This window comes from Magnolia sinica, chromosome 16 (assembly GCF_029962835.1).
Source record: "Magnolia sinica isolate HGM2019 chromosome 16, MsV1, whole genome shotgun sequence".
In the NCBI taxonomy this organism is placed as follows: domain Eukaryota; kingdom Viridiplantae; phylum Streptophyta; class Magnoliopsida; order Magnoliales; family Magnoliaceae; genus Magnolia; species Magnolia sinica.
The window spans coordinates 50,470,324-50,497,489 of NC_080588.1; the positions used below are offsets into that span (position 1 = coordinate 50,470,324).

The 27,166-nt window shown below is 39.5% G+C and overlaps 1 protein-coding gene across 2 annotated transcripts; it reads right to left on the minus strand.

The window, feature by feature from the left end:
- Positions 1 to 225: 225 nt before the first annotated feature.
- On the minus strand, positions 226 to 26,104 carry LOC131229068 (reticulon-like protein B11). 2 transcript variants are annotated; one of them, XR_009163156.1, is made up of 7 exons: positions 25,867 to 26,104; positions 25,210 to 25,390; positions 24,737 to 24,878; positions 24,217 to 24,286; positions 23,900 to 24,072; positions 22,892 to 23,008; positions 226 to 460 (listed from the first exon to the last, which is right to left on the minus strand). XR_009163156.1 is itself a non-coding variant. In XM_058224930.1 (6 exons), exons 1-5 carry the CDS (start codon positions 25,964 to 25,966, stop codon positions 23,903 to 23,905), a joined length of 663 nt encoding a protein of 220 aa, XP_058080913.1. In that variant the 5' UTR covers positions 25,967 to 26,100; the 3' UTR covers positions 226 to 460; positions 23,900 to 23,902. The 2 variants fall into 2 exon arrangements, 1 of the variants encoding a protein (XP_058080913.1); XM_058224930.1 differs by lacking the exon at positions 22,892 to 23,008 and having other exon boundaries at positions 25,867 to 26,100.
- Between the last annotated feature and the right edge of the window lie 1,062 nt (positions 26,105 to 27,166).

Here is a 27,166-nt window from a genome sequence, read left to right on the forward strand (position 1 = left end):
TATCTGCAAATCCTTAGATGGGCCATATAGCTGTATGGCCCATATTGGGTTATATTAACAGAGGTTCATGAATATCATCCTACATGAGAACAATTGCAAATTTCTGTTTTCATTTTCTTTTTCAAGAGAACAGAATATCAACCCATGATGTCAGGGTTGAAACACATTGTGTCTACCACTGAGCCACGAGTAGACAATCTTTTATAATATCAACTTGAGAGGAAATGAATATCAACTCGAGAGGAAACCAATTTTTTAACTTCATAAACGTTTCAATCCACACGTAACTAATCATAACGAGAAACTATTAAACAATCAAAAATTTCAGACAGCTGGTTACATCACTTCGGCAAAACAGAATCAGTGATTGAAGGTCTTCCAAGTAACAGTAGTCACATACGAAGGCTGGCAGGGTCCTTTAACTTCGAAGCAGATGTATACCAGGAAGTTGTGATGAGATCTGTCAGGAAAGCAAGTTGAAAAACAATATTGATTTCATAGCTTAATAATCATACACATTACATAATGGGGAAGCAAATCTGATATATGCAGCTTACAGAAGTAAGAAACACAAGCAAAACAGACATATCTTAAATTCACCAGATACTTTCTCATCAATACATTAAATTCAAGACAAACAAGAGGTGAAAATGCGAAAATACCTATGCCAAAAAAAAAAAAGGCGAAACTGTCATTTTCAAAAAGTAATATTATAATCGTATATCAACAGCTGTCTCAAACTATGAATGGATCTTTATCAAAATGCAGCCTGCCTAGAATATTTCATTTATGTGCTTAATTTCTCTAGAGAGTAGAGACCTTTTTCATTGATGTGCCTACTGAAATCGTCATGCCATGCATCAGGTGCAAAGCAATTCCATGATATGGTACCTGCTTTCTCCTATGACCTTTCCGCAGACTGCCTTCAATGTACTTAACCTCTCGTGAAGCACAGTCATACACATGCATGCATGCACATTGCAGTTATGACTGGAATACCACCAAACAGCACGGGAATATGGTCAGGATTTTTATCCCAGCACTTGACTTCGATCTCTATGGCAATCATGTTCAATGTTGTTAATGACTTACCATTGTACCCCACATTCCCAAAGGACATTCAGAATATGTTTAGTTATCCATCTGATATTAAACAAAATTACTTCATACTTCCAAGTGTTCGGGTAGCACTTGCCTAACCCCTGCAAATCCCAACTGCAAAGCTCAATCTACCTTTTCCTACAGATTTATTGACTTCTAGAATCATCCCCAACCAGAAGCAACTTTACTGCCTACAGTCGGATGACTCATTGTGTAAAGCTAGCCGTCACTCATTGCACATGAGCCTCATCACCACCAAATGAGGGGCTAAGTAACAACCAATAGGAACTTTATGGGTCTTCTAATCTAGACACTGGAGCCACTTATATAAAACTCCTCTACAAAATGTGCACTGAAACCCAAATATTTAAAAACCAGACTAGACAGTATGGTCCAACTGGCTTTGACTGAGCCAGAGCCATTTCCATGTCAATTCAAATGCGGCCGTTTGATCGAAAAAAATGCCCAAACCGTCAGGTCTTTATTTATTTATTTACTTTCTTTTTAGTGGTGGATAGTACCACCAATATTTATCGATAGGAGAAACGGTAACAACATGCAAGAAGGGGTAACCAAACATAAACCATCAGGTCATTTCCGGCAACCCATCCAGTTTTGATAAGTCAACTACGGTGATTTTTCCATTGCAAAAAATATAAAACAAACGAAAAAGAAAAGAAGAAAATATATCATAAAAGAGAAATTATTGCACACTATTTTATTGCAACACTTTAACCACAAACCCTAAAAAATCACATGTTGGTGATGGTGTAGGTCGCTGAACCCAACCGTGCCATTTTGTGAAAACCTTAGTTGCACTCGATAGATATCCTGATTGGTTTCCCTTCCATGTATATTCATTGGTTTTGCATTAATATCTTTGAGGTGTTTTGCTCACTCTCCAAGCTATTTCAAAAAAGGAAAGGACACCTAAATGCCTATCCTTGAGGCATTTTGCCACTCTCAAAACTAAAAATCTGGGTAAGTGCACATAAATGCCTATCGTTGAGACATTTTGTGCATTTTTTCAAGATAAAAATTAGGCAAGGGCACCAAAATGCTTATCCTTGAGGCATTTTGTCCACTTTTCAAGTTAAAAATTCAGGGAGGGCACATTTTGTGCATTTTGTGCCTATCGTTGAGACATTTTGTGCATTTTTTCAAGATAAAAATTAGGAAAGGGCACCAAAATGCTTATCCTTGAGGCATTTTGTCCACTTTTCAAGTTAAAGAATTCAAGGGACCTAGTTGCCAAACAATGAGGTAGTTTAACCACCTAAATGTCTAAAGGCATTCTACCACTTTTCAAATTAAAATTCATGGTAAGAGCTCCTAAATGCGCATTGTGAATGCATTTTTCTTACTTTTCAAGTTTAAAATCCGGTTAAGTGTATCCTATGCTTACCCTTGAGGAATTTTCCTCACTTCATTCGGAGTATCCCCAATATTATTGAAATATCCCTGATATTATCTTTATCTCCAATTCAGCGATACTGATAACACTAGTAGCGATACTGATAACATTGGCAGTCTGAGAAATTTCACGTATCGGCAATGTATCGAAAATTATCGCCAATGTATCACCAATATTTTCGAATGTGCAAATTCTACGTGCCACTGGTATCGCTAATGTATCGATATCGCCAATATTTTCGACTGTGTAAATTCCAAGTGTCACATACATCACCAGTGTATCGGCGATATTTCGATAATATCGTCACTATATCAATATTGCCAAAAATATGTTTATTAAAAAAATTCATTTCAAAATTTTTTTTATGGGCGCATGGTTGTATGCAGTGTTCAAATTGTCAATGATAAAATCAATCATATCGTAACATGAGAGATATTGAGACCACGGTCTTTCATTTCCTTTTCAGTTGTCAACATTTTCTTAGCGAAATATCATGTGTTATCAATATTCTGAAATATCGATGATGTTCGGATGGATGGCTGGATGGTTGGATGGATAGATGGGATGGTTGGACTGGTTTCTTACGACAACACATGCTTTTAGGCCCCCATTAAATGGAAACTTAATATGTACGCATTCTTTTTACACTTTTTTATTCTTAAATATGCAAATATGTGTTTTAGCATCTCCTAAAGTTTCACTAAAAAATTCTATTGTCGCCTCCATGTTTCCCTGCATTTCTGGTTATCGGTGATATCAATATTGTTTCCATATCCCCAGCCAGCAAAACTTGTAGCGATATCGATACTTCGAACACTGGATTAGGGTACCTAAATGCTGATCCTTGAGGCATTTTTCCCGTTTTTTAAGTTAAAAACTTTGTAAAGGCACCAACATGCCTATTCTCATCGCCTTTTACCCACTTTTCAAATTAAAATCTCAGTGAGGGAACCTAAACTTTAGATTGTTATGCATTTTGCCCACTTTTACGTGCCTCAACAAAATGGTCTGGGCAAACGTAAGAACAAAAGTCTTCAAGAAATTGTTTATTAAATGCTAACAAACTCTCAGCCTCCACATGGGGAAAAGCTCTACTCGCTGCATGTTACATCCTCAACTGTGTTTTGGCCAAATCATTGGAGGTAACTCTATATGAATGATGGTTTAAAAGAAAACCAAATATGACTTCTTTCAAAGTTTGGAGATGTACGGGACATGTTTTGATCACACAGGAAGCCAGATCCAAGTTAGAAACAAAGACTGTGAAATGAATATTCATTGCTTACGAACTAAGAACTGAAGGGCATAAATTTCTTTATTCTAAATTTAATACACGTGATTATAAGTTGTGATGCAGAACTTTTAGAATTAGAATCAGGTTCTGCTCTGCTGTGATAAAGAAGATAGAGGTTGGCTAACAAACCAGATTTTGTACCTTGAAAGGTGGGAAAAATGCCTCAAGGATAGTAGTACCAATAGGTGATAAGACGAAAGTAGACTTAAATGGAGACCAAGATTTGCACCGGTTAAGAGTGAATAGGTTCAAGTTGAAGGCTTTAAAAGGGCAAGGAGAAGGCCAAAAAGGACATGGGTGGAGGTAGTACGAAAAGATTTGATGACAAGTAATTTAAGTGAGGAACTAGTCCTTGATAGAGTGGAATTGTGGAACAGGATTTGTATAGCCAACCCAATTAGCTAGGATAAGGCCTAGTTGCTCATGATGATGATTATAACACTCTAAATTTCCTTAAAATAGGTGGTATGCCTATAAACACTCCTAAACACGTTGATGCTAAAAGCCCCAAAAAATTAAATGCATCAGCACTCTTTCCTAATTTCACTGAACCCTCTTGCACAAGTCCTTTTTGGCTTATAGCACATGGGACTAATCCTCAAAACATCAGCCCCAAGAAATGCCTTCACCATCCATTAAGGCCTGAAAGCCTAGTAATGTCATGCCACAATTCAAAGCTCAAAATTCTTTGGTATGCATATATGGTGCCCATCAAAACATCCACAGAGATGAAAGACCTCTAAAGAACTCATGTGACGTAGGACGGCCTAATCCAACCTTAAATGAGCATGGTATTTGAAAGAGGCAGATTCATGCAATATTAAAAAACAAATAAAATATCAGCCTGCCTTATACATCATAAACACAAGAAAGAAATAAGGTTAATATAGCATTGATTATGGTCATCCATCACAAACACGAAGTATTGAATCTTAAAATCTGAATTTAGTTGGATCCGGCGAAAGATAGAATTTTCGTCTTGCAATAGGTCCGTCTAACGATCCAAGTGGATTTTCTAATCCAGAAAAATAGGAATTTCCTAGATTGGGAATTCTAGAAAATTCAGAAAAGAATTGGTGGTTCTTCAAATTTAGATTTCGATGATGGGTTTTATGTGGGGATGAAAATCTTTTGAGATCTAATGATTTAGATAAAAAAAAAAAAAAAGATTTGGATTCTAGATCTAAAGATTCTAGGAGAAAAGGAAGATAATGGGGTTAAAGAACAAAGTACCTTGAGAAAAGAGAGAAGGAAAAAGAAGTAGAGGATGAGAAATCGTTTACCTGGGCCTCACGCCCTCTTCCAATCACTGGAAGTCGAAGACGAAATCATCAGAAGCAAAAAAGCTCTCTTTTTTTTTCATAAACATAACATAATATGCTATGGGTTTAGGGCAACCCTTATAAATTCGTAATTACATAAAATTACCAAAATACCCCTACTAAAAAAAGTTTCAAAAAAAAAAAATTTCGCACAAAATTGTGCGTGAACTGTCTCAAAACTTAAATAAATCAAATGTTTATAAACTAAATGCAAATTTAAGATGCCCGATGGGCCCCGATGATAGCGCTGTGAAGGTGGCGTAATGAAGGTGGGTTGTGACGATCCAACAGTCTGATCACACCATCCTCGCGATCCAACGGTCCAAATGCCTCCTTTAAGCAACTTACACATGTCACGAACACATGTGTAGGGTCTTCAACCTCTAGAGACCCGATCCGTATCCGTCATCTAACCACATTGACACGGGTAACGCATGCCTCCTACGTTGATATACTTTGAATGGCCTAATGTCCACATCAATTTCCCTCGGCTGACAAGATCTCGACTCCGGTGAGATAAAACTCTGGTGTTGTTCTAACAAATCTGGATCTAGTCGCTACAACTCTGCTACCGTTAACCATGTACAGTCGGATGATGGTCTGTTCTTCCACTTCACCAAGTACCTCTGAAATCCACTATCTCGAGTGGAAACAATTTGCTCATCCACAATTCCTTCAATTTCTTCTCTTTTCTCAGGGATAGTAGGCATAGGTGGTGTAGGTTGGGAAGAAAATTCAGAAATTGGCCAATGGTTTGGAACAAAATTAGGGTCTACGGGATGGCTTGAACAAGGCACTAGATCCTTCACATTGAATGTTGAACTAATCCCCATGCGAGGTGGAAGATCTATCACATACGCATTGGACCCAATCTTTTTCAGAATCTTAAATGGTCCAGCACTGCGTGCTTGTAACTTCTTAACGGAACCTTATGGGAACCATTCTGGCCTCATCCTAACCATTACATAATCACCCTCATTAAATTCTTGAATTTTGCAATGTAAGTCAACTAAAATTTTGTATTGTTCATTACTAGCATTTATCCGCCTCCTAATCTCTTCATGCAACTCATGAATGTGACGAGAAAATGCATCGGCTGACTCTGAGGTTCTCTAGGTGACTGACATAGGTAACAAATCTATGGGTAGTCTAGGTTTGTAACCACTAACAATCTCGAATGGACTCATACCTATAGACATATTAAGTGAACTGTTATATGCAAACTCGGCGACTGGCAGGACTAAGTCCCAAGTTTTAATGTGTTCACCCACCAAACATCGTAATAGATTTCCGAGACTTCGATTCACAACCTCAGTTTGACCATCAGTTTGAGGATGGTAGGCAGGCGAGAACTGGAGTCTCATACCCATCATATGCCATAATGTCTTCCAAAAATAACTAGTAAACCGGACATCCCTGTCAGACACCATGGTCTTAGGCAAACCATATAATCGAACCACCCCCTCAAAGAAAATCTTAGCTATGTTGGACGCATCTGAGGTTTTAGAACAAGGGAGAAAGTGGGCCATTTTTGAGAAACAGTCCACAACCACAAAAATGGAATCGTGCTTTTTAAATGTCTTGGAAAGTCCAAGCACGAAATCCATACTGATGTCTTGCCACAGTGCGTGTGGCACTAGCAATGGCGTGTACAATCCAGTATTCTGCTTCTTCTGTTTTACCAGTTGACATGTTCGACATTGCCCTAAAATTTTGGCTACGTCTCGCTTGAGACTTGGCCAATAAAATCGATCCTCCACTAGGGCGATGGTCTTATCTCGACCAAAATGACCAGCAATACCTCCAGCATGAAGCTCCCAAACAAGGAAATCCCGGTGGGAAGTGCGGGGAATACAAAGTCAGTCTTCTTTGAAAAGGAAACCATCTTTTAACACGAACTCACCCGAACTATGCTGGGCACCTAAGAGTGACATGTATGTTCTCCTAAAATCTGGACACACGGGATACTCGTCTTTCAATTGCTCAAACCCGATAACTTCTACACTCAAGGAGTTGAGCAATGTCACTCTCCTACTAAGGGCATCGGCTGGTTTGTTCTCGATCCCAGCTTTATATTTCAGGACAAATGAATATTCCTGAAGAAACGCTGCCCACTTGGCATGCCTTGGGTTAAGCTTCTTTTAAGAATTCAAATACCTCAAAGCCTCGTGATCAGAAAACAAGACAAATTCTTGTGGTAGAAGATAATGACGCCAATGACGTAGCGATTGCACTACCGCATAAAATTCTTTGTCATAGGTGGGATACTTTTGTTTTGCCTCATTTAGTTTCTCACTGAAATAAGCAACTGGATGACCCTCTTGGCTTAGCACTGCTCCTATACCTACGCCTGAAGCATCACACGCTACTTTAAAGACTTCAGAAAAATCTAGAAGACACATGACAGGAGCCTCTATCATCTTGCCCTTGATATCTTTGAATGCCTTAGCTGCAGCCTTAGACCATATCAACTCTCCCTTTTTAATGCAATCAGTAATGGGAGCCATAATAGTGTTAAACCCTCGAATGAACCGATGATAAAATGTGGCTAATACACGAAAGCTTCTCACTTCATGTATGTTCCGCAGTTCGGGCCAGTCAACTGTGGCCTTGACTTTTTCTGGATCTACTCGCATCCCTACAAACGACACTATGAACCCTAAGAAGACAATCCTATCAGACAGGAACAAACATTTCTTAAGGTTCGCACATAACCTCTCCACCCTCAAGACACTACAGATCTGCCTCAAGTGGTCGAGATGCAACTCTTTAGTGGTACTATATATGAGTATGTCATCAAAATAAACCACTAAGAACTTCCCCATAAAGGGTCTCAAAACCTAGGTCATCACACGCATAAAAGTATTGGATGCATTAGTCAAGCCAAAGGGCATGACCAACCACTCGTACAACCCATCCTTCGTCTTGAAGGCTGTCTTCCACTCATCTCCTGGGCGTATGCGTATCTGGTGATACCCGCTCTTAAGGTCTATCTTGGAAAAAATGGTGGATCTGGCCATCATGTCTAACATATTATCAAGCCTCGGTATCGGAAACCGATACTTGATCGTGATCTTATTAATGGCCCTACTATCCACACACATCCGCCACGTACCATCTTTCTTAGGCGTCAATAGCGCTGGTACAGCACACGGACTCATGCTCTCACGGATGAAACCTTTTTACAGGAGCTCATTTACCTGTCTATGCAACTCTGTGTGCTCTGCAGGATTCATCCTGTAATGAAGAAGGTTCGATAAAGTAGACCCCGGGACGAAATCAATGGCATGGTGGATGTCCCGCATAGGTGGAAGCTCATCTGGTAAATCCTCGGGGAATACATCACTATACTCCTTAAGAACCGAAGTCACCTCAAGGGGTAACTCTACATGAACCTCGGGTGTAACTTCCCTAACCATTAGTGCGTACACCGTCGAATCATCCTGTCTCTTTCTCAAACTCTTTTGCATTTATGATATGTAGAGACATCGGAATAGATTTCCTCACATCCTTCCTTGACTCACTCGTTTTCACATCCCTGGCCTTATCCATGTGGCTCTTGGGTGGCAACGGATTAATCTTGATTTTCTTACCCTCATGCGTGAATGTACACACGTTCGAGCAACCAAAAATCGTGACATCTCTATCGTATAACCACAGCCTCCCTAGAATGATGTGGCCTACATCCATAGGTAAAACATCACACCACAACATGTCTTTATATGAACCGATTTAGATGGGGACTAAACACTGCTGGTACACAAGCATAGAAGACGTGTCAACCCAAGAAACCTTGTAAGGTTGAGGGTGAGGGATGGGCTTCAAACCCAAACAGTGATTGTGCTAGCTGAGACCACGTTGGTGCAACTACCACTATCCACGATGAATTTGCAATTTATGTCACCGCTCTTGATAAACGTGTAGAAAATTGTACTTCTGTGCCAATCATCACTCTCTTTGGCCCGCGCTAAAGCACATTTAACTACAGCTAGTGGTGCAGTCTCTGGTTCTTCTTCTTCATAATCACTAGCACCCATCGCTGGATGATATTCCTCAACTTCATAATCACCCATGTCATCCGCATTTTCATTTGACTCGTTTATTACTAAGGCTTTCCCGCGAGTCTTTGCCATGCACTGGTATACGAAATGACCTGTACCTCCGTACTCATAACATCTCAAGTGACTACCACAGTCAAGATTGGCACCAAGGGCACCTTTGCCCTTATCATCCTTAGGCTTAGGCGGTGCACTAGCCTGCGCCCTAGGCTGACTTCCAATGTTAGGTTTGGTTCCTTGAAAACCAAATCTAACAGTAGAGTCTCGGGACTCAAAGCGCCTCGTGACAGGAGACTTTAGGTAAAGCTCTAACTCCTGTACAACTTGGTAAGCCTAATCCAAGTCACCCACTGCATGGGTCATAAGCTCACATTGCAGATCCATGCGAAGACCCACTTTGAAACGTGCCAGCGTCACTAAGGGACCCTCCTGAATATCACACCGCATCATATACTCCTCAAATTTTGCGACATAATCTACAACCGACATAGATTCTTAGCGTAATGCTTGCCACTGATCTAGGAGCTTTTGACGGTAAAAGAGAGAAAGATATTTTTCCTTTAATAACTCCATCTCTACCCAATGTGCGATTGGGACACCTCCTAATCTCTCAATCCTACACTCTGTATTTGTCCAAAATAATTTAGCGTGACCCACAAGTTTCATCTTTACAAACTGCACTTGTCGATTCTCAGACATCTCATACCATTCGAAATAATGGTCCATATTCACTAACCAATCAAGGAATGCTTTTAGGTCAAGACGCCCATCAAAACTAGGAGCATCTACTTTAACACTCTTTAAGACCCTCTCATCGACATCATAACGGTCTTGATACTCGACAGCGGGCTACGGATTTCATGCCCCTCCACGTCCTACCCCTCGGCCACGTGCTCCACAACCTCTACCACGATTTCCTACCCGTTCCTCAACTACTCCCCCTACGTGAGACCGTTTATCCCCTCCAATGTCAGAGATTTCTCTTAGGGACACTTCTATCTGATCCATACGGGTATTTGTGTTCCTAGATTGCGCCTCAATGGCGGCCAAACGTTGGTTGATTGTGATCATCATCTCAGTCAACTGTTCCATATTGAAAATCGGGTGTAGACCAAATCCTCTACCAGTCCGAGTGGGCATACACAATAAGACTCAACTTAGGTTTCCTAAAACACAACTCTAAGAGATTGTTTTGACACAAGACTATGGACACCGATGATCCTAACCTTTAAAATGATGCAAATGTGGAAAAATTCAGACCTAGATTTATTTTATTTTTTTTTTATTTTCAAGTCTGAAAATTTCAGATCTAGACTCTATATGCTATGCATGAAACCCTAGAAAAATAAATAAATAAATAAAAATTCAGACTCTTAATAACTCGATCTAAGACGACCCAATGCAAGAACCTAAGCTTTGATACCAAAAATTGATGTAGGACGGCCTAATCCAACCCTAAATGAGCATGGTATTTGAAAGGGGCAGATTAATGCAATCTTAAAAAATATATAAAATATTACCCTGCCTTATACATCATAAACACAAGAAAGAAATAAGGTTAATATAGCATTGATTATAGTCATCCATCACAAACACGAAGTATTGAATCTTAAAATCTGAATTTAGTTGGATCTAGCGAAAGATAGAACTTTCGTCTTGCAATAGGTCCGTCTAACGATCCAAGTGGATTTTCTAATCCAGAAAAATAGGAATTTCCTGGATTGGGAAATCTGAAAATTTCAGAAAAGAATTGGTGGTTCTTCAAATTTAGATTTGGGTGATGGGTTTTATGTGGGGATGAAAATCTTTGGAGATCTAATGATTTAGATAAAAAAGAAACAAAATTTGGATTCTAGATCTAAAGATTCTAGGAGAAAAGGAAGAGAATGGGGTTAAAGAACAGAGTACCTTGAGAAAAGAGAGAGAAAGAAGTAAAGGATGAGAAATCGTTTACCTGGTCCTCACGCCCTCTTCCAATCACTGGAAGTCGAAGACGAAATCGTCAGAAGCAAAAAAGCTCTCTTTTTTTTTTCAGAAGCATAACATAACATGCTATGGGTTTAGGGCAACCCTTATAAATTCGTAATTACATGAAATTACCAAAATACCCCTACTAAAAAAATTTCAAAAAAAAAAAAATCACACAAAATTGTGCACAAATGGTCTCAAAACTTCAAATGTTCATAAACTAAATGCAAATTTAAGATGCCCGATGGGCCCTGATGATAGCGCCGTGAAGGTGGCATAATAAAGGTGGGTCGAGACGATCCAACGATCCGATCACACCATCCTCGCGATCCAACGGCCCAAATGTCTCCTCTAAGCAACTTACACATGTCACAAACACGTGTAAGGTCTTCAACCTCTAGAGACCCGATCCGTATCCGTCATCTAACCACATTGACACGGGTAACGCACACCTCCTACGTTGATATACTTTGAATGGCCTGATGTCCGCATCATCATGACCATGGATCTAAGGCCCACTTTGATTACATGTATGCAAATGTGGTGCCCAACAAAACATCCACAACAAATGAAAGGCCTCTTAGGAACTCATAGGCACAGGTATAACACCCACTTTGATCAAATCGGAATCTAGTAAAGATATGGAGTTCCTTTCTCTACGTTGATATACTTTGAATGGCCTGATGTCCGCATCATCATGGCCATGGATCTAAGGCCCACTTTGATTACATGTATGCAAATGTGGTGCCCAACAAAACATCCACAACAAACAAAAGGCCTCTTAGGAACTCATAGGCACAAGTATAACATCCACTTTGATCACATCGGAATCTAGTAAAGATACGGAGTTCCTTTCTCAATTTTTCATCATTTCCTCCCTCACATTGCAACTAGCCTTCATTATCAACAGAATTTATTATTTTACATTGATCTTAACATTGTATTTTGCAACATTCCAAGGGGAAAATGTTCTTATGTTGATGAGGGACAATCTCTTCACACTTGTAGTTGCTTTCCTTTTCAATGAAACTATAAAAAGAAAAGGTTATCAAGAAAGGGTTTGAGCCAGTAGTTCAATGGAAGGTGGCCTTCAAACCCTACCTGCCTACCACAAAAGGATTGTATTCTTCTCTAGGTTCTTTGCTAATAAATTTTCATTTTCCAACCAAAAATAAATTATCATGAATCGACTTTGGTTCCTGCACAAAGTTGAATCCACATCACTTGTTACCCAACATGCTGTCTGAACAATTTTCAAGGCAAATGGTTGTTTCAAGAATCTAGAAACCATATACCATTAGCACACACCAAAATATCATATCATGCCAAAGCAGAACCGAATACCTATAGATGATAAATCCCCTAACTTCAGCATTTGAACTACCCACTTTTCTCAAGCTTCTTCTTTTCCAAAAAAGCAAAAAAGCAAAAAACAAAGAAAGAAAGAAAAGAACGTGAAAAAGAAAAGCAAATCAAGAGAAATAAAGAAAAAACCAGGGAGGGGTGGCTTGTTTTGAAGTGGAGAACAAGAATGGAATATTCATTTCCTACACCAGACCACAACGCAACCGTGAATTATCATTTTAAAAAAAATAAAAATAAACCAAAAACTGGCCAACCTATAGATCAACATCCCTATTATTTGTGTGAGCAAAACACAACACATCATATCATTTAAAAGATTGCAATGCTTCCAAGGCAAAGCAAAAGAACCAGAGATCCAAGCAACAGCGCTTTGAAAATCCCCTTTGCAATTTAGCTAGTCTGATGACGTCTTTAATAAGCCACACTCTGGTCTTGATCGCTTCCAATCCTACCCAGTTAGAATTCACTAGTCCCTCCGGGCCATTAAAAAAAAATAATAAATAAATAAGAAGAAAACTAGCCTGATCCCTTAGTCCTCTTAGAATGCCCTAAACTCCGGACCTTCCTGGGTTCCACATGGAGCACCCATCCATATTTAACTTCCACCACCCAAAGGGAAGAGGGACCTAGTTGATAGTCTTCTTTGGAAGCTAGTTCGTGTCACTCAACAAAGAGGCAATGGAAGGTTCTCAGAAATTCTTCTATTCCACTCTTTCCAGACATTCCATAAGTTCACATGAGGAAGCATCCTCCAAACAATTTTGCCTCTGGGATTGATTGAACCAGCACCCAACCACTTGAAGAGACCCTCCACCACCTCACAAGATCCCCAGTCCTGAAGATGTTTGAGAAGGTGTAACATACACCGCGCACCACTTGCAATGTGGAAAGGTGATTCACCATTTCTTCCTCTTTCCAACAAGGAGAACAAATATTCAGTAGTACAGCATTCCTTTTGTGGAGGTCACTGAGGATAAGAACTTTACTGGCAGCCATTGTCCAAGAAAAAGCTTTGACCCTGGGAGGAATCAAAGATCCCCACACCTTTGTAGACCCTAGATTATGACAATTTTTTTGGCACAAAGCCTTGAGGAACTCTTTGGGGAAAAGAAAACAAACAAACCATGAGAAGAGGGAGACCGTATCTGCTCATCAATGTCATTATCTGGGAGGAAAAACCCATCACCCGAACCCAATAGATCCTCCACCATGGGAAATTTGTAATCCCGAAGATTTCTCCTAAATCCAACCTCTTCCAACCAAAATTTTAAAACGCTTCTTTTCCTTATCGTTCGAAACACTCCTCTTTCTCATCATTCAAAACTAACACAGATTCATCACCACAAATTTGAGGGATGAGTTTAAATCTTCGAAATCTTTGCGCAAGTAGATGAGTTAAATCTTCGAAATCTTTGCGCAAGTAGCTCATCCCCACTCAATATCTTCTACAAATTGAACTCTCTCACCAATCAGCATTGTCCACTAAAAATCCCCTTCATCAAGTACCCTTCCCAACACCCTTCAAGACATTTCCAAATATAAAAATAAATTAAAAATTAATATTGTGTGTGGATTCTTAGGGCGACACTCAAGACATAAGGCCTAAGCCCAACATGGGCCTAACATAGCAGGCTTAAGCCCGACCCAAAAAAAATTGGTTGGGCCTGTGCCCAACCCAGCCCGAAAATTGATAAATTCCTTGTCCCCCTTAAATTTTCCTAATTTATTCATTTATCAAAGTGGGCCATACGTGCAACGAAATAAGCATTTTAAAGGAATGAAACCAACATTCCTCATTCAAGATAGATAGTTGCTAACTAAGGATTAGAATGGCATATTTGTGGAAAATAATACGAGTAGAATGAAGTAAGGTTGGGTCAGGTCAAGTGGGGCTGACTTGAGCCCAAGCCTGGCCCAAAATTGATTGGGTCATGTATGCAAGAACCAAACTCAGCCCAAAGCCGGATCAGGCAGGCTACCCAGCCCATTACCACACTCATGGATTCTCCAAGCATGCACTATGTATTATGGGCATTCTAGGAGCACTTGCTCTTAACATGCACCCTGCACCTTCAACCAAAACAATTCATAAAATTCCAAACATGAATATCCTAACTTGCCAAGTACAATATTGAAAAATATTTTAATTGCTAGCCATGCCCCCATGAAAACTCCTTCAATGGGAGTTTTGCGCTCTCACTACCAGTACCAAGCTCGAATAAAAGAGGGTTGCAACAAGTTAGTTTCTGATGTCAAACTCTGCCCACATCTTTTCTCATGAAGCATGACAATTTAAGGTGTTCCCTATAAGCAGCACGCTGCATTGGCACCTACAAGCAATTGGGGGGGGGGGGGGGGGGGGTTGGGGGGTTGCAAGAGTTTGCTACGGTGTTCCCTATGAGCGACGTGTTGCACTGGCAATCAGGTGCAGTGAGAAGTGAACAAGGTTTAGCTAGGGCATCCATTACAAGTGATGCTCTACAACTACCCCTAGTTCCAGTGAGAATAAGCAAGGGCTCCCACTATTTTACGAGTGAGGGTAAAGAAGCTAGTCCAAGAGAATAGGATTCATCTTACTACATGGAATATAGAAATGTTAGCAAGAGTATGAAGTGGATATGAAGAAAAGAAGTAGAAGTAACATCGATTGCATACAGGAAACCAAGTGAAAGGGAGCAAAAACTAACAAAATTGATGGGTATAAACTTTGATATATAGGAAAGGAAAATAATAGACATGGGGTAGGGATAATGGTAGACAAATTTAGGGCCTATTTGGATTCATGGAAAGGAAAGGAAAGGAAAGGAAACACCATTTCCCATGAAACTAATTTTCTATTGTTTGTAAAGACTTTTTGTGAGAATTTGTAGGAAACATCATTTCTCACTTCCCCTTTTTGTTGGAAAATTAAAAAAAAAAATTATTTTTCCCATCTTCCCCCCAAAAGAAACACAATTTCCCACAATTGAAAATGAATTTCTCAAGAGTTAAACACATATGTGCCACTATCCATCTCCAATTGCCTCGCATGTGTCACATATCCAAATGTTCTATCATCCATCTTCTATTTTGTCACACATGCCAATGCGCCACATGTGCCACCATGCATCTTCACTTGGGGCCCATTTGTACAAAGCACATCAAATATGTTGCATGTGCCTACTTTCCATTGTCCATCTCCTGTTGTGTCACATGTGTGCCATCATCCATCTTCACTTAGGCGCCACAAGTACAAACAGCCTCGCATGTGCCACATGTGCCAACTTTCCATTGTCAGTCTTCTGTTGTGTAGTACATGTGCCACCATCCATCTTTCGCTTGCGCCCCACGTGCAAAGTGCCCACATGTGCCATTGTCTATCTTCAATCACTCTACATGTGCAACATGTGACAACATGCAGCATGTGCCTATGTGCGCATGTGCCACCATCTACCTACAAGTGCCCATATGTGTCAAATGTGCTAATGCAGCGCTTGTGTCACATGTCATTATACGACTTCAAGCACCCCTCATGTGACATGTGTGACACCATCAAGTGCCATTGTTTATCTTCGAGCATACCATACGTGTCACATGTTAATCCGGCACATACCAATAACCACTAGGAATTTTTTTATTTTATTTGACCAAACAATAAATTGAGAAACTTGTGCCAAAATTTCTACAAAAAATCTTATTTAAAAACAAACATGGAAAACAAAGTTTCCTTTCCCACAATTTCCTCGAAATAAGGTTTCCTGAGAAACAACATTTCCTTTCCGAAAGTTTCCTGGAAATAAGGTCTCTTGAGAAACAATGTTTCCTTTTACACGCTTTCCTCAAATCCAAACAAAGCCTTAAAGGATAAAGTTGAAGATGCTAAAAGAGTAAGTGATACAATTTTATTATTAAAGCTTGTACAATTGTACCAGGAGAGGAGATCATCAATGTCATCAATATGTATGCTCACTAGGTAGGGTAAGAGAATAGAATCAAGAGACAATTTTGTAAGGACATGGATGAACTAATGTAAGGAAATCCAAATGGAGAGAGGATATTTGTCGGAGGAGACTTAAATGGTCGTGTAGGAAATAAAGCAATTGACATGAAAAAGTGCATGGACAATATGGTTTTGGGAGAAGAAATGAGATGGGGGATGTTCTCCTTGATTTTTCTATGGCGTACAATCTAGTTTTAGTAAGCGTATATTTTTAAAAGGAGAGAGAGAGAGAGAGAGAGAGAGAGAGAGAGATGAACATTTAATAACCTTCAAAAGAGATCATATGCAAGCAAGACAAACTCCTTTCCACTTAGGAAGACAGAATCACAAGAAGTGGATCATATGCAAGCAAGATAAACCCCTTTCCACTTAGGAAGACAATAACAAGTAAAGACTACAAGGTTGTGCAGGAAAGTCTAACTATGCAATATAGATTAATGGTTAGGGTGTTAACCAGTGTTCGAAATATCGGAATCACGTTAAGTATCACACCCTTGGGATACGGATACGTATCGGTTATCGCATGGGATACATCGGTTGTATCGCGTAATGTATAGTTGTTGTTGGAAACATGGGGAATTTGGTCGAATTTTTCAATGAAACTTCAGTGATTGTTAAAAAAGACATCAACACACGTTTATAAATCAAAACATTACCAAAAAAATAAGCGCACATAATAGGTTTTCTTTGTATGGGGTCCTAATCTATGCATTGTCTAACTAAATTGATGCAAGTATATTCAAAGTCTATCCATATAATTTATAAATATAAGAAAATGTGTGGAAACACAAGCAATACATTCAAAAGCAAAAGAAGAATCACTAGATCAAGTTATATACATGTTTGATTTTATGTTTGGACTTTGGACACAAGGATTGCAACCGATTTGCAAGAAAGTAGGAAATTTTGATTTTTTTTTTTCCGCAACTCAGCCCATCTCCTCAAAATCTCGAAATTGAAGCTCCTAATCCATGATTTTTCATGCAAAACATGAAAAACCATGGATTTGTAACAATTTGACACTGATTTAACATGATTTATAGAAAAAAAGGACAGAAAATCGAAAATGCTCACCGGATCGAATATCTAAGATAAATCGCACTACTTGTGAGTTTCGTATCGCACACGTGGGATACAAGATATATCGTGGGATATATTGGCCAATATTGTTGATATTTAAAACAATGGTGTTAACAATAAAGATGGAAGTGACAAAGTGAGGGAAACTAAGAGGTGTCCAAAAACATGGTGGTGGAATTTAAAATGAAAGAAAGCAGTGTTATTTAATATAAATTGATGGAAGAAAAACAGTAGATGTTAAGGAAGAAGTTAGAGTTGTACCGAATGAGATAGCAGAGTACATTAGGAAAGTGGCGAAAGAAGCTTTATGAGTATCTAGTGGGAAAAGCCAATAATATCAGGAAAATTGGTTGTGGAATGATGAGGTCCAAACAGCTATTAACAAGAAATCATGTTTGAAGGCCTAGAAAGAGAATAGAAACAAGGAAATTTTAGATGAATATAGAAACACCAAAAAGAATGCTCAGAAAGCAATAACTGAAGCTAAAGTTAAGGCATTTGATGATCTATACATAGATTAGGGACAAGAAAATGTGAGAAAGATGTCTTTGAACCCCTTTTTTTTTTTTGGAAAGATAGTTGAATTTTATTAAAAGTGCGCAGCAACACGAAAGAATACAGCCCCACTCTACAATTCAAAAAAAGAAGAGAGATTGACCGAACCGGTTGCCTTTAAATAAGAAGCCTAGACCAAAATATTAAATTTAATTTTCCTAATGACTTCCTCGAGTGAAGATCTCCTATTCCAAAAACAATGCCTACTACAATCCCCCCAAATGGACCAAAAAATCACCAAAATAAGCAATCCTCACGCTCCTTTCTCCCCTTTTCCCACCCCTCCACCGCGCCAAGCCCACAACAGATTCGAGACAGACTTTAGCATTACCAAAGTTGTATGGAAAGTATCCAAGAAGTTGTCCCACACCTTTCGAGTAAACGCACAGTGAATGAAGAGGTGATCAATTGACTCCACATCTTCTATACGCATCAGGAATGTATTGGAAAGGACGAGATCTTCTTTGCAAGTTATCGATGGTCAACATTTTCTTTCTTCCCACTAACCAAGCGAACACTGCAACCCTTGGGAGCTCCATAAGACCATAAATAATACGGAAAAGAATGAACGTGAGGCGCAGCATGTATCATTTTGTAGAAAGAGCCAAAAAAAAAAAAAAATCGACCCGAACTTTGGACATGCCAAAGCATTGAATCTTCTTCTTGAACCAAGGGAGCGACCTTCAACCGATTCAGCAACTCTGATAATTCCACAATTTCCTCATCGGTCATATCCCTATGACAAGGAGACCAAACTGTCGAACCACCACCAAACAAGTAGCAATATAAACAAGTAGCAAACAGATATGAGCCTATCTGTCGCTAAGCACGTATCATTTTGTAGAAAGAGCGAAAAAAAAAGAAAAAATCGACCTGAACTTTGGACATGCCAAAGCATTGAATCTTCTTCTTGAACCAAGGGAGCGACCTTCAACCGATTCAGCAACTCTGATAATTCCACAATTTCCTCATCGGTCATATCCCTATGACAAGGAGACCAAACTGTCGAACCACCACTAAACAAGTAGCAATATAAACAAGTAGCAAACAGATATCAGCTATCTGTCGCTAAACACGTATCATTTTGGACATGCCAAAGCATTGAATCTTCTTCTTGAACCAAGGGAGCAACCTTCAACCGATTCAGCAACTCTAATAATTCCAAAATTTCCTCATAAGTCATATCCCTATGACAAGGAGACCAAACTGTCGAACCACCACTAAACAAGTAGCAATCTTGGACAGATATGAGCCTATCTGTCGCTAAGCAAGCCACCCTAGGAAAATCTTCTTGAAGCGGCCGATCTCCAACCCAAATGTCCACCCAAAAACAAATGTGGTTGCCGACCCCCGAAGAAAAGGAGATACCTCTATAAAGGGGCAAAACTATATACATTGAAGGAAAGGACTCATTTTTACAGCCACAACCAACCGCGCCAAATGCTCACTATCCACATGAATTCCGAGCATCTCACTTTTAGCGACATTAACATTAAGCCCTGAAACCGCTTCAATACAGACAATGAATTTCTGAATATTATCCACCGAGACACAACCGCATCACAAACAAAAGGGTATCACCCGCATATTCGAGGTGACTATCTGAACCCCCCTCAGACACTCTAAAACCTTTGATCAAACTGGATCTCTCTCCTTGGAGAAGCATCTGACTCAAAGCTTCCCCAACCACAACAAAAAGTTAGGGGATAACAGATCATGGATCACATTGTCTAATACACCTAGAAGCCTTGAAGAAACCTTTCGACGATCCATTTACCAAAATTAAAAATGGCAATGATTGCACACATGTCCGTATCCAAGCCCTCCATTTTTGCCCACATCAAACCTACCAAGGATGTAGTCAAGAAACTCTCAATCGACATGATCATATGCCTCGAGCTTACAAACCAACCCACTTTTCTTTTCCTTACTCCTAGAATCAATACATTCATGGCAATTAAGGCACTACCAAAATTTATCTTGCCATTACAAAGGCCTCTTGGTTATTGAATATTATATGCACAAGAACCCCTCCAAAACGAAGAGTCAAGACTTTAGCGATGATTTTGTAGGCGGCCCCAATCAAACTAATGGGTCTAATTTTATCAAATCCGCCCCTTCAACTTGAAGGATGCCATTAATTCCTTTGAGAGTTGACACGATCGTGAAACTCATTAATGAAATCCATCACATCTATTTTAATCTCTTACCATAGCTGCTAATATATATATATATATATATATATATATATATATATATATATATATATATATATATATATATATATCATTGGAAAATGAGAAAGAGGAAGGGAAGAGACCTAGGTCATGTTAGATGCACTAAGAGCAATGCCCAAAGGGTATTGGTTAAAGATGATGAGATCAAAGAAAGTAGGAAAAGGTAGTTTACAAACACTTATTAAATGATGATCACTCCAGGAGCCTAAGATTAAAGGAATCATAAATTTAAATAACGCCAGAGACCATAAATGCTTTCATAGGTTTGGGATATCTGAAATGAAATAAACTTTGAGAAGGGCTAAGACAAGAAAGGATCTAGGACTAGATGATATACCAATAGAGGTTTGGAAGTGCATGAGAGATAATGGTTTATTCTAGTTAACAATGTCTTTCAGCAAGATTGTTAGATAAGTGACACTGCCATACAAATAGAGGAAAAGTACTACAGTACATATTTACAATAAGGGGGACATACAGAGCTACACTAACGATCGTGGGATTAAACTTAAAAGTCATGGTAAACTTTGGGAAAGAGCGATTAAGCAAAGATTAAGGCATGAGATAAATGTATTAGAAAGCCAATAATGTTTATCCAATGGCAGTCAACCATTGAAGCTATTTTCCTACTTAGACAGCTAATGGAGCAATATAGGAAAAGGAGGAAGGATCTCCACACGGACTTCATTGACATAGAGAAAGTATACAATAAGTTCCTTAGAAAGATAATCTAATGAGTGTTAGAAAAGAAAAGAGTGTCAAGAAGATATATTAACATGACTAGGGGTATGTACAAACAGTAGCATTTGTGAGGCCATTAATGGAGAGAATAGATATTTCCAATTATTATAGGCTTACACTAAGGGTTGGTATTGAGCCCATACCTTTTTGCATTGGTTACAGATGAGTTAACAAGGCATTTATAAGAAAAGATCTCATGGTGTATGTTGTTTACAAATGACATAGTTTAGATTGACAAGACGAGGGATGAGGGGAGCGGTAAATGCAAAGCTGGAAATGAGGAGGGATGCTTTAGAATCTAAAGGTTTTAAAATCAGTCAAGCTAAAACAGAGTAAATAAAATGCAATTTTAGTAACAATAGGAGGGGAAATGCGGAATTAGTTAAGATTGTTGACCAAGAAATACCCAAAATGACCGATATCCGATAATTCATAAGAGTGGATAGATTGAGAAGGATTTTGCTTATAAAATTAGAATTAGATGGATGGCATCCAGATGTGGCTCTGGAGCGGTGTTTTAAATAGCATGTAGCGTATAGCGTGGCGTTTGGCCCTTTATAGCGTGTAGCATAAGCTACACAATCCTTAATATTTTTAAATTAAAACAATAGAAAATATGATAAATTTTACAAAATGCATAGTTTCTATGAGTTCTTGACTACAAATCTGGATCACCAACCACTTATTTCCATGCAAAATCTCTCTCTCTCTCTCTCTCTCTCTCTCTCTCTCTCTGCCTTTAAACATCTCTAGTGTGACTTCTTTTTTATTTATTGAAACATCACAAATTCATGATATAGACCACAATTTGGATGATCCAGATTGATCTAAGTGCTCTATCCACAATATGGACCACAATTTGGATAGTTTGGATTAGTTTAATGTAGTGTCATGTGTCATAGGTATAAGTCATCACCATTTTAAAATAGGTGTTAAACTAACATAGAAAAAACACTTAAAAATGAGATTTCATGTGTCATAGGTATAAGTCATCACCATTTTAAAATAGGTGTTAAACTAACATAGAAAAAACACTTAAAAATGAGATTTCAAGTAGCTTACGTTATCTATGCTACACTACATGTAGCGTACACTACATGCATTGTAGCTTACGCTACCAAGGAGTTATGCTAATTGCATACGCTATGTAGCGTTTTCGCTACGCTACGCTACACACTACACAACAGCACTACTGAAAACACTGCTCTGGAGTTTTATGTGATAGTTGCATGCCAATCAAACTGAAGTGGGGGGGTTTATAAGATAGTAATATGACCAGCCATGCTTTATCAGACAGAATGTTGGGAGTAGAGGAACAACATGTTCATATGATGAATGTATCTAGAGGAAAGACGGATTTAGAAATGATGGTGTTCAAGGGAATTTAGCAATAGCAACAATAGATAATAAGATGAGGGAAGGGAAAGTAGCCTTAGATGGTTTAGCCATGTGCAATAGAGACCAAGAACTGCATGGGTTAGGAGTGGGTTGGTTCAAATTGATTGCTTTAAAAGAGCATGGGAAAGGCCCAAAAAGATGTGGCTGGAAGTAATAAGAAAAGATTTAAGGAACTACGGTCTAACTGTGGGTATGGTCCTTGATTGAGTGGAGTGGCAGAACAGGATTCGTGTGGCCAACCCCAATTAGTTGGTATAAAGCTTAGATGATGATGATGATGATGAGCCATGCCCCATGAGCATGAGATTCATATAAGCATGTACGCACATGCACTGTTGACCTTCATTGTATTGGTGAAAGAATGTTAACCTTCACTGACCTTTCATGGGCTGTCATCGATGAATATGCTCATAGATCCAGGCCATCCAATTAGAATAGCCACCTCTTGGATAGCCTACTGCTCAAAACCCAAGGTCTGATCCATCTAGAAAGCATCCTACAATATACATCAAGTGTATAGTAAATTAAGCTCTTGCGCTTTTTTCCAACTTGTTAAGGATAGAATTATATTCAACATCCAACTAGTGGACATTATAGGCTACTTTTTGCTTTGTCCAAGCCATCAATCAATCTAAATTTTGTGTAGTGGGATATCCAAGCGATAATCTCCAATGAATAGCCTTGATCAACAAGCACATTTACTGACAAAGGTTGGTGAAGGTGGTTAATGCTCGTTGCCAACATAGTGAATGTTAACACACACAAATGGGAAATGCTAACATCCCCACCTTCATCGGGACATCAGCAACGACCCCAAAGCTTTTAAACAAGATGTGGGACACCTAATCATCGACCCAAATTATCAATTCATCACACAATGATACAAAAATCGCATTGACAGGGTGATCCTAACCCTTTAAATGTTGGTCATTTTATTATAACCATCTGTTTTTTACAAGCCATGGATTAGATGGTTACCATCACCTAACCAAAGTGCTTCGGAATCACAAGCAATCCAGGGTGGGGCATTTTGTATAGATGTTTTAAGTGATGACTGATGATTGGACCTGTTGGACCTGTTTTTTCCATGGTCTATCTTGACCATCCACTTTCCATGATATTGTTGGATGGTTAGATCATCCAGTCAGTGTTATCTTTGCATCATGGATGTCAGTAGTGGTATGGAATGAATGCACAGTCTGATTCTGTAGCTAGCATCCCCATGAAGATAGAGACAGTAACAGTTGCCTATAGTGTCTGTGTGTACTAGCAATATGTGTGTTTGTGCATGCGTAATAGCTGGGACAAGGCAATGACAATGCAAAGACGACAAGCACATATAGAGAGTTGGATAGATAGACAAAAAGAGAGGGAGATGCTGACGAACATGCTATTGGGTCTTCTTCTCCTTGTTTGAGGGCAATGGAATCCTGCTTAGGACAGTGCTATCTATCTGTCTATACCATGTTAAGAGAACTTTATGTGTTGCACACAATTTTTCGTCAACACGATCTTGGTACCGATCATACAAAGCTGGAACTGATAGTGCAAGAACAATCCCTGCAGAACAATCAACACAAGAAAATAGTAAATATTGAAACAACCATTTCATGCATATTTCAAATGTACATCATCCAAGGAAAACGGAGAGGCTGCCAGAGGGGAAAGTAAATCGGGCAGAGAAAAAGCTCTGTTGTAACTCACCAATGTAGACAAGTGTCAGAAAACTGAACAGGCCACCAACATATGAAACCAGCCAGAGTGCAACAACAACCTAACAATCACGACCGGGTAATAAATTAGACAAATTCAGTTACAACACGAGTGGAAAGGAGTATCATGACATGCCTGGGTTGCTCATGCCAGCATTTGGTACATGTGAAGTTCAGCTTTCAGTGATCCAGACTGTTTGCCTGGTGGGCCCCACATTGGATGATCAATGGATCAAAATACCCTTCATTAAATAATCGCAGCCATCCAATCAGTGGAATTTTCCTGCTGCACATGGCCCAAACTATATGTATCAATTAAATTTGAATCATCCATTTGTAAGTCAGCAATCAGATGGGTAGGCTTATCTGACCAATGTGCACCATCCTAGATGGTGGGGCATACCAGAGAGGATGGGCTGCACCTGTATGGAATGCTGGCAAAAATTAAACCCCCTTAGTGTGAAGTACTGAACATTACTGCTGTGAAAACGGGCAGCGTCATGCAATCAGACCTTAGCGAAGAGCTTCGCATCTCTCCCCAGAGCAATATTATGCGCGATTGCTAGTACATGATTGATCCAATCCCGAGAAGCATCAGCAACCTTTCCTACGAAGTCCTCAGAAACTTCCAGATTTGGAAGAGGAGGAAGAGGTCTGAAATATCACAGAGATAATCAGTTCTAAACAGAAACATACGTTGCTCAATCATTTGATCAGCTCAGCAATCTGTACATGAGAAGCCCACCTTTTTGTGATCCAAACCATCCACATCATCGGCCATATTGTGGATGGGATATCCAAAATCATGATGGGGCCCACCAGATAAACGAAAAATCCCATGTCTATTGATCAAGAACAAATAAATAAATAAATAAAAGGATGACAAATCATCATCACGTCCATGTCCCAGCTATTTGGCTATTTGGGGTCAGCTCAATGAGGGAGTAGAGATTGAGAGATGATTCCAAGAACAATTAATGAATACCTGTTAAGAAGAGATGCCGACTTCGCCCAGAAAAAGAGAATTACGACAAGAAGCAGGAGTACATTTGCAACAAGCGACAGCAGGCTGTGTCCAGCTCTTTCAAAAAGGAACCAAACTGTGCTTGCGGCGAGGAGCAGAAAGACTCCGGCACTCCGCCGCTTCCACAGAAGAACGTCAGCAACTGCCAAAACCAACATAAGTGCAATCGCTCAAATCCTCAATTAAAGATCGAATGACCTAATTTAAAACCTAAAAACTATTGATTCTGTTATGATAAATGCTATGCATGTTCCTTAGAAGTTCTATGCGATGCCATCATAACCGTACATGGCAAACATGTGCGGCGATCGGGACGGTCGATCCGGTGGGCCACAACGGCCAAAAACTGCAGATATTGCACAACTCAAGACCTTCCAGTGTTTGTGAGTTTCGATCATCAAAAGCAGACCGTTGACCAGCCTTATGTGAACTCTCCCTTTCTCAGGCCTCTGATCTGATAACTACATTAGTCCAATCCCGTTGATTTTTGGGGCATAGCCGATCAACGTGGTGGACGACTGAATCAACGGTCGTGATCGGCGGAAACAAGGACCACGCGTATAGAAGAAAGAAATGATGATGAAAAGGGATTCATTGATGAGAGAGAGGGGTAGAAACCTGGGCCACCTCCGAGAGATTGGTGGACAGATATTTTACGAGTAGTTATCGTTGATGGATCTTTTCCAGGTGAAGATGAACGGTCCAGATCTTCTCCCATGGCGGTTAGCGCTTCTTTTTTTGAAGCAGAAGAGGGAGGAGAGTGAGAGGTGGAAGAGGGAGAGGCGAAAAGCTGAAGTGAGATTTCAAAGGGAAGAACGCTGCAACCGATGGCGAATGTCTAATGTGCGCGGGTGGATTCACGAGGAGGACGTTTCAGAACCGTTGGATTAATTTAGATCTGGACGCGGGTTGCCGGCAGAGCCCTCGTTGACGTATATGTTATATCTACACCGTCCGTATGTTTCGCTAGCTCATTTCAAGGCATGAGCCCAAACACGAGGGAGATCCAAATCTCAAGTGGACCACACCACATGAAACGGTGGGATGATGATGATGCATATCTTAGAGACCACATGATGTTTATTTGCCATCCAAGCCCTTCAAAAGGTGACTCTGACCCTTAAACGAATCAAAACGCAAGGGCTGGATTTGGAACACCCTGTATTCGGAACCCTGTATTCGGAACCCTGTATTTGAAACCCCTTGAATTTGAGATCATCCTATTTTGTTTGGCACCCTTTGCTGGGAATCAACTTTAATCCAAAATAACTATGCATGGTATATTCATGGGGGCTTTGAATTTAATTACTAAATCAACTTTAATATCTCTAATTAGTGAACGTATGTAATGTTTGACACAGCGGCTGTAATAAGCCCACTAAAATATATGTTTTGCTCTAAAATGATGAAATTTCAAGCATCAAATGGGCCATAAGCACAAGATCATGTCCAAGTGACTAACAAACAATTTTTAACTGTTGATTTACACGGACAATGTTCGGATGGCACCGATCATCGTATCAAAGTAATTATAGTGATGCAATTGATAATGTAATTGTTTTGGGATATCATTAGTGGGTCATGTGCTCAATAGTTTAATAGTCTAATAACACACATATTACACACGCAACTCTTGGAAGCATTTTAGATGTAATCCAGTCTCTCACTGAGGATTTCAAGCCCCAACTACGCAACGGTTGGAAGCATTTTAGATGTAATCCAAGCTCTCACCGAGGATTTCAAACCCCAACTATTTACGGTGCCAAACGATCAAGGGATTTGATATCCCCCCAAATCCAGGGTGCCAAATGACCCCTAAATATCAATTTCCATGTCCACCAAGAATTTTTAATTGTGGGCATTCCCTTGCCATTATTTTCTATGGTGACTCTAACCGTAGACACCCCATGTATATCTC

Bases quoted from the DNA above. Each gene is read 5' to 3' on its own strand.
- LOC131229068 (XM_058224930.1), bottom strand. From the start codon at position 25,966: ATGGGAGAAGATCTGGACCGTTCATCTTCACCTGGAAAAGATCCATCA. The intron at 24,879-25,209 runs GTATTCATTAAT...GTGATATTTCAG, and splicing joins TCGGCATCTCTTCTTAACAG to ACCTCTTCCTCCTCTTCCAA. The intron at 24,287-24,736 runs GTCTGATTGCAT...CGTGATTGTTAG, and splicing joins ATGCGAAGCTCTTCGCTAAG to GTTGTTGTTGCACTCTGGCT.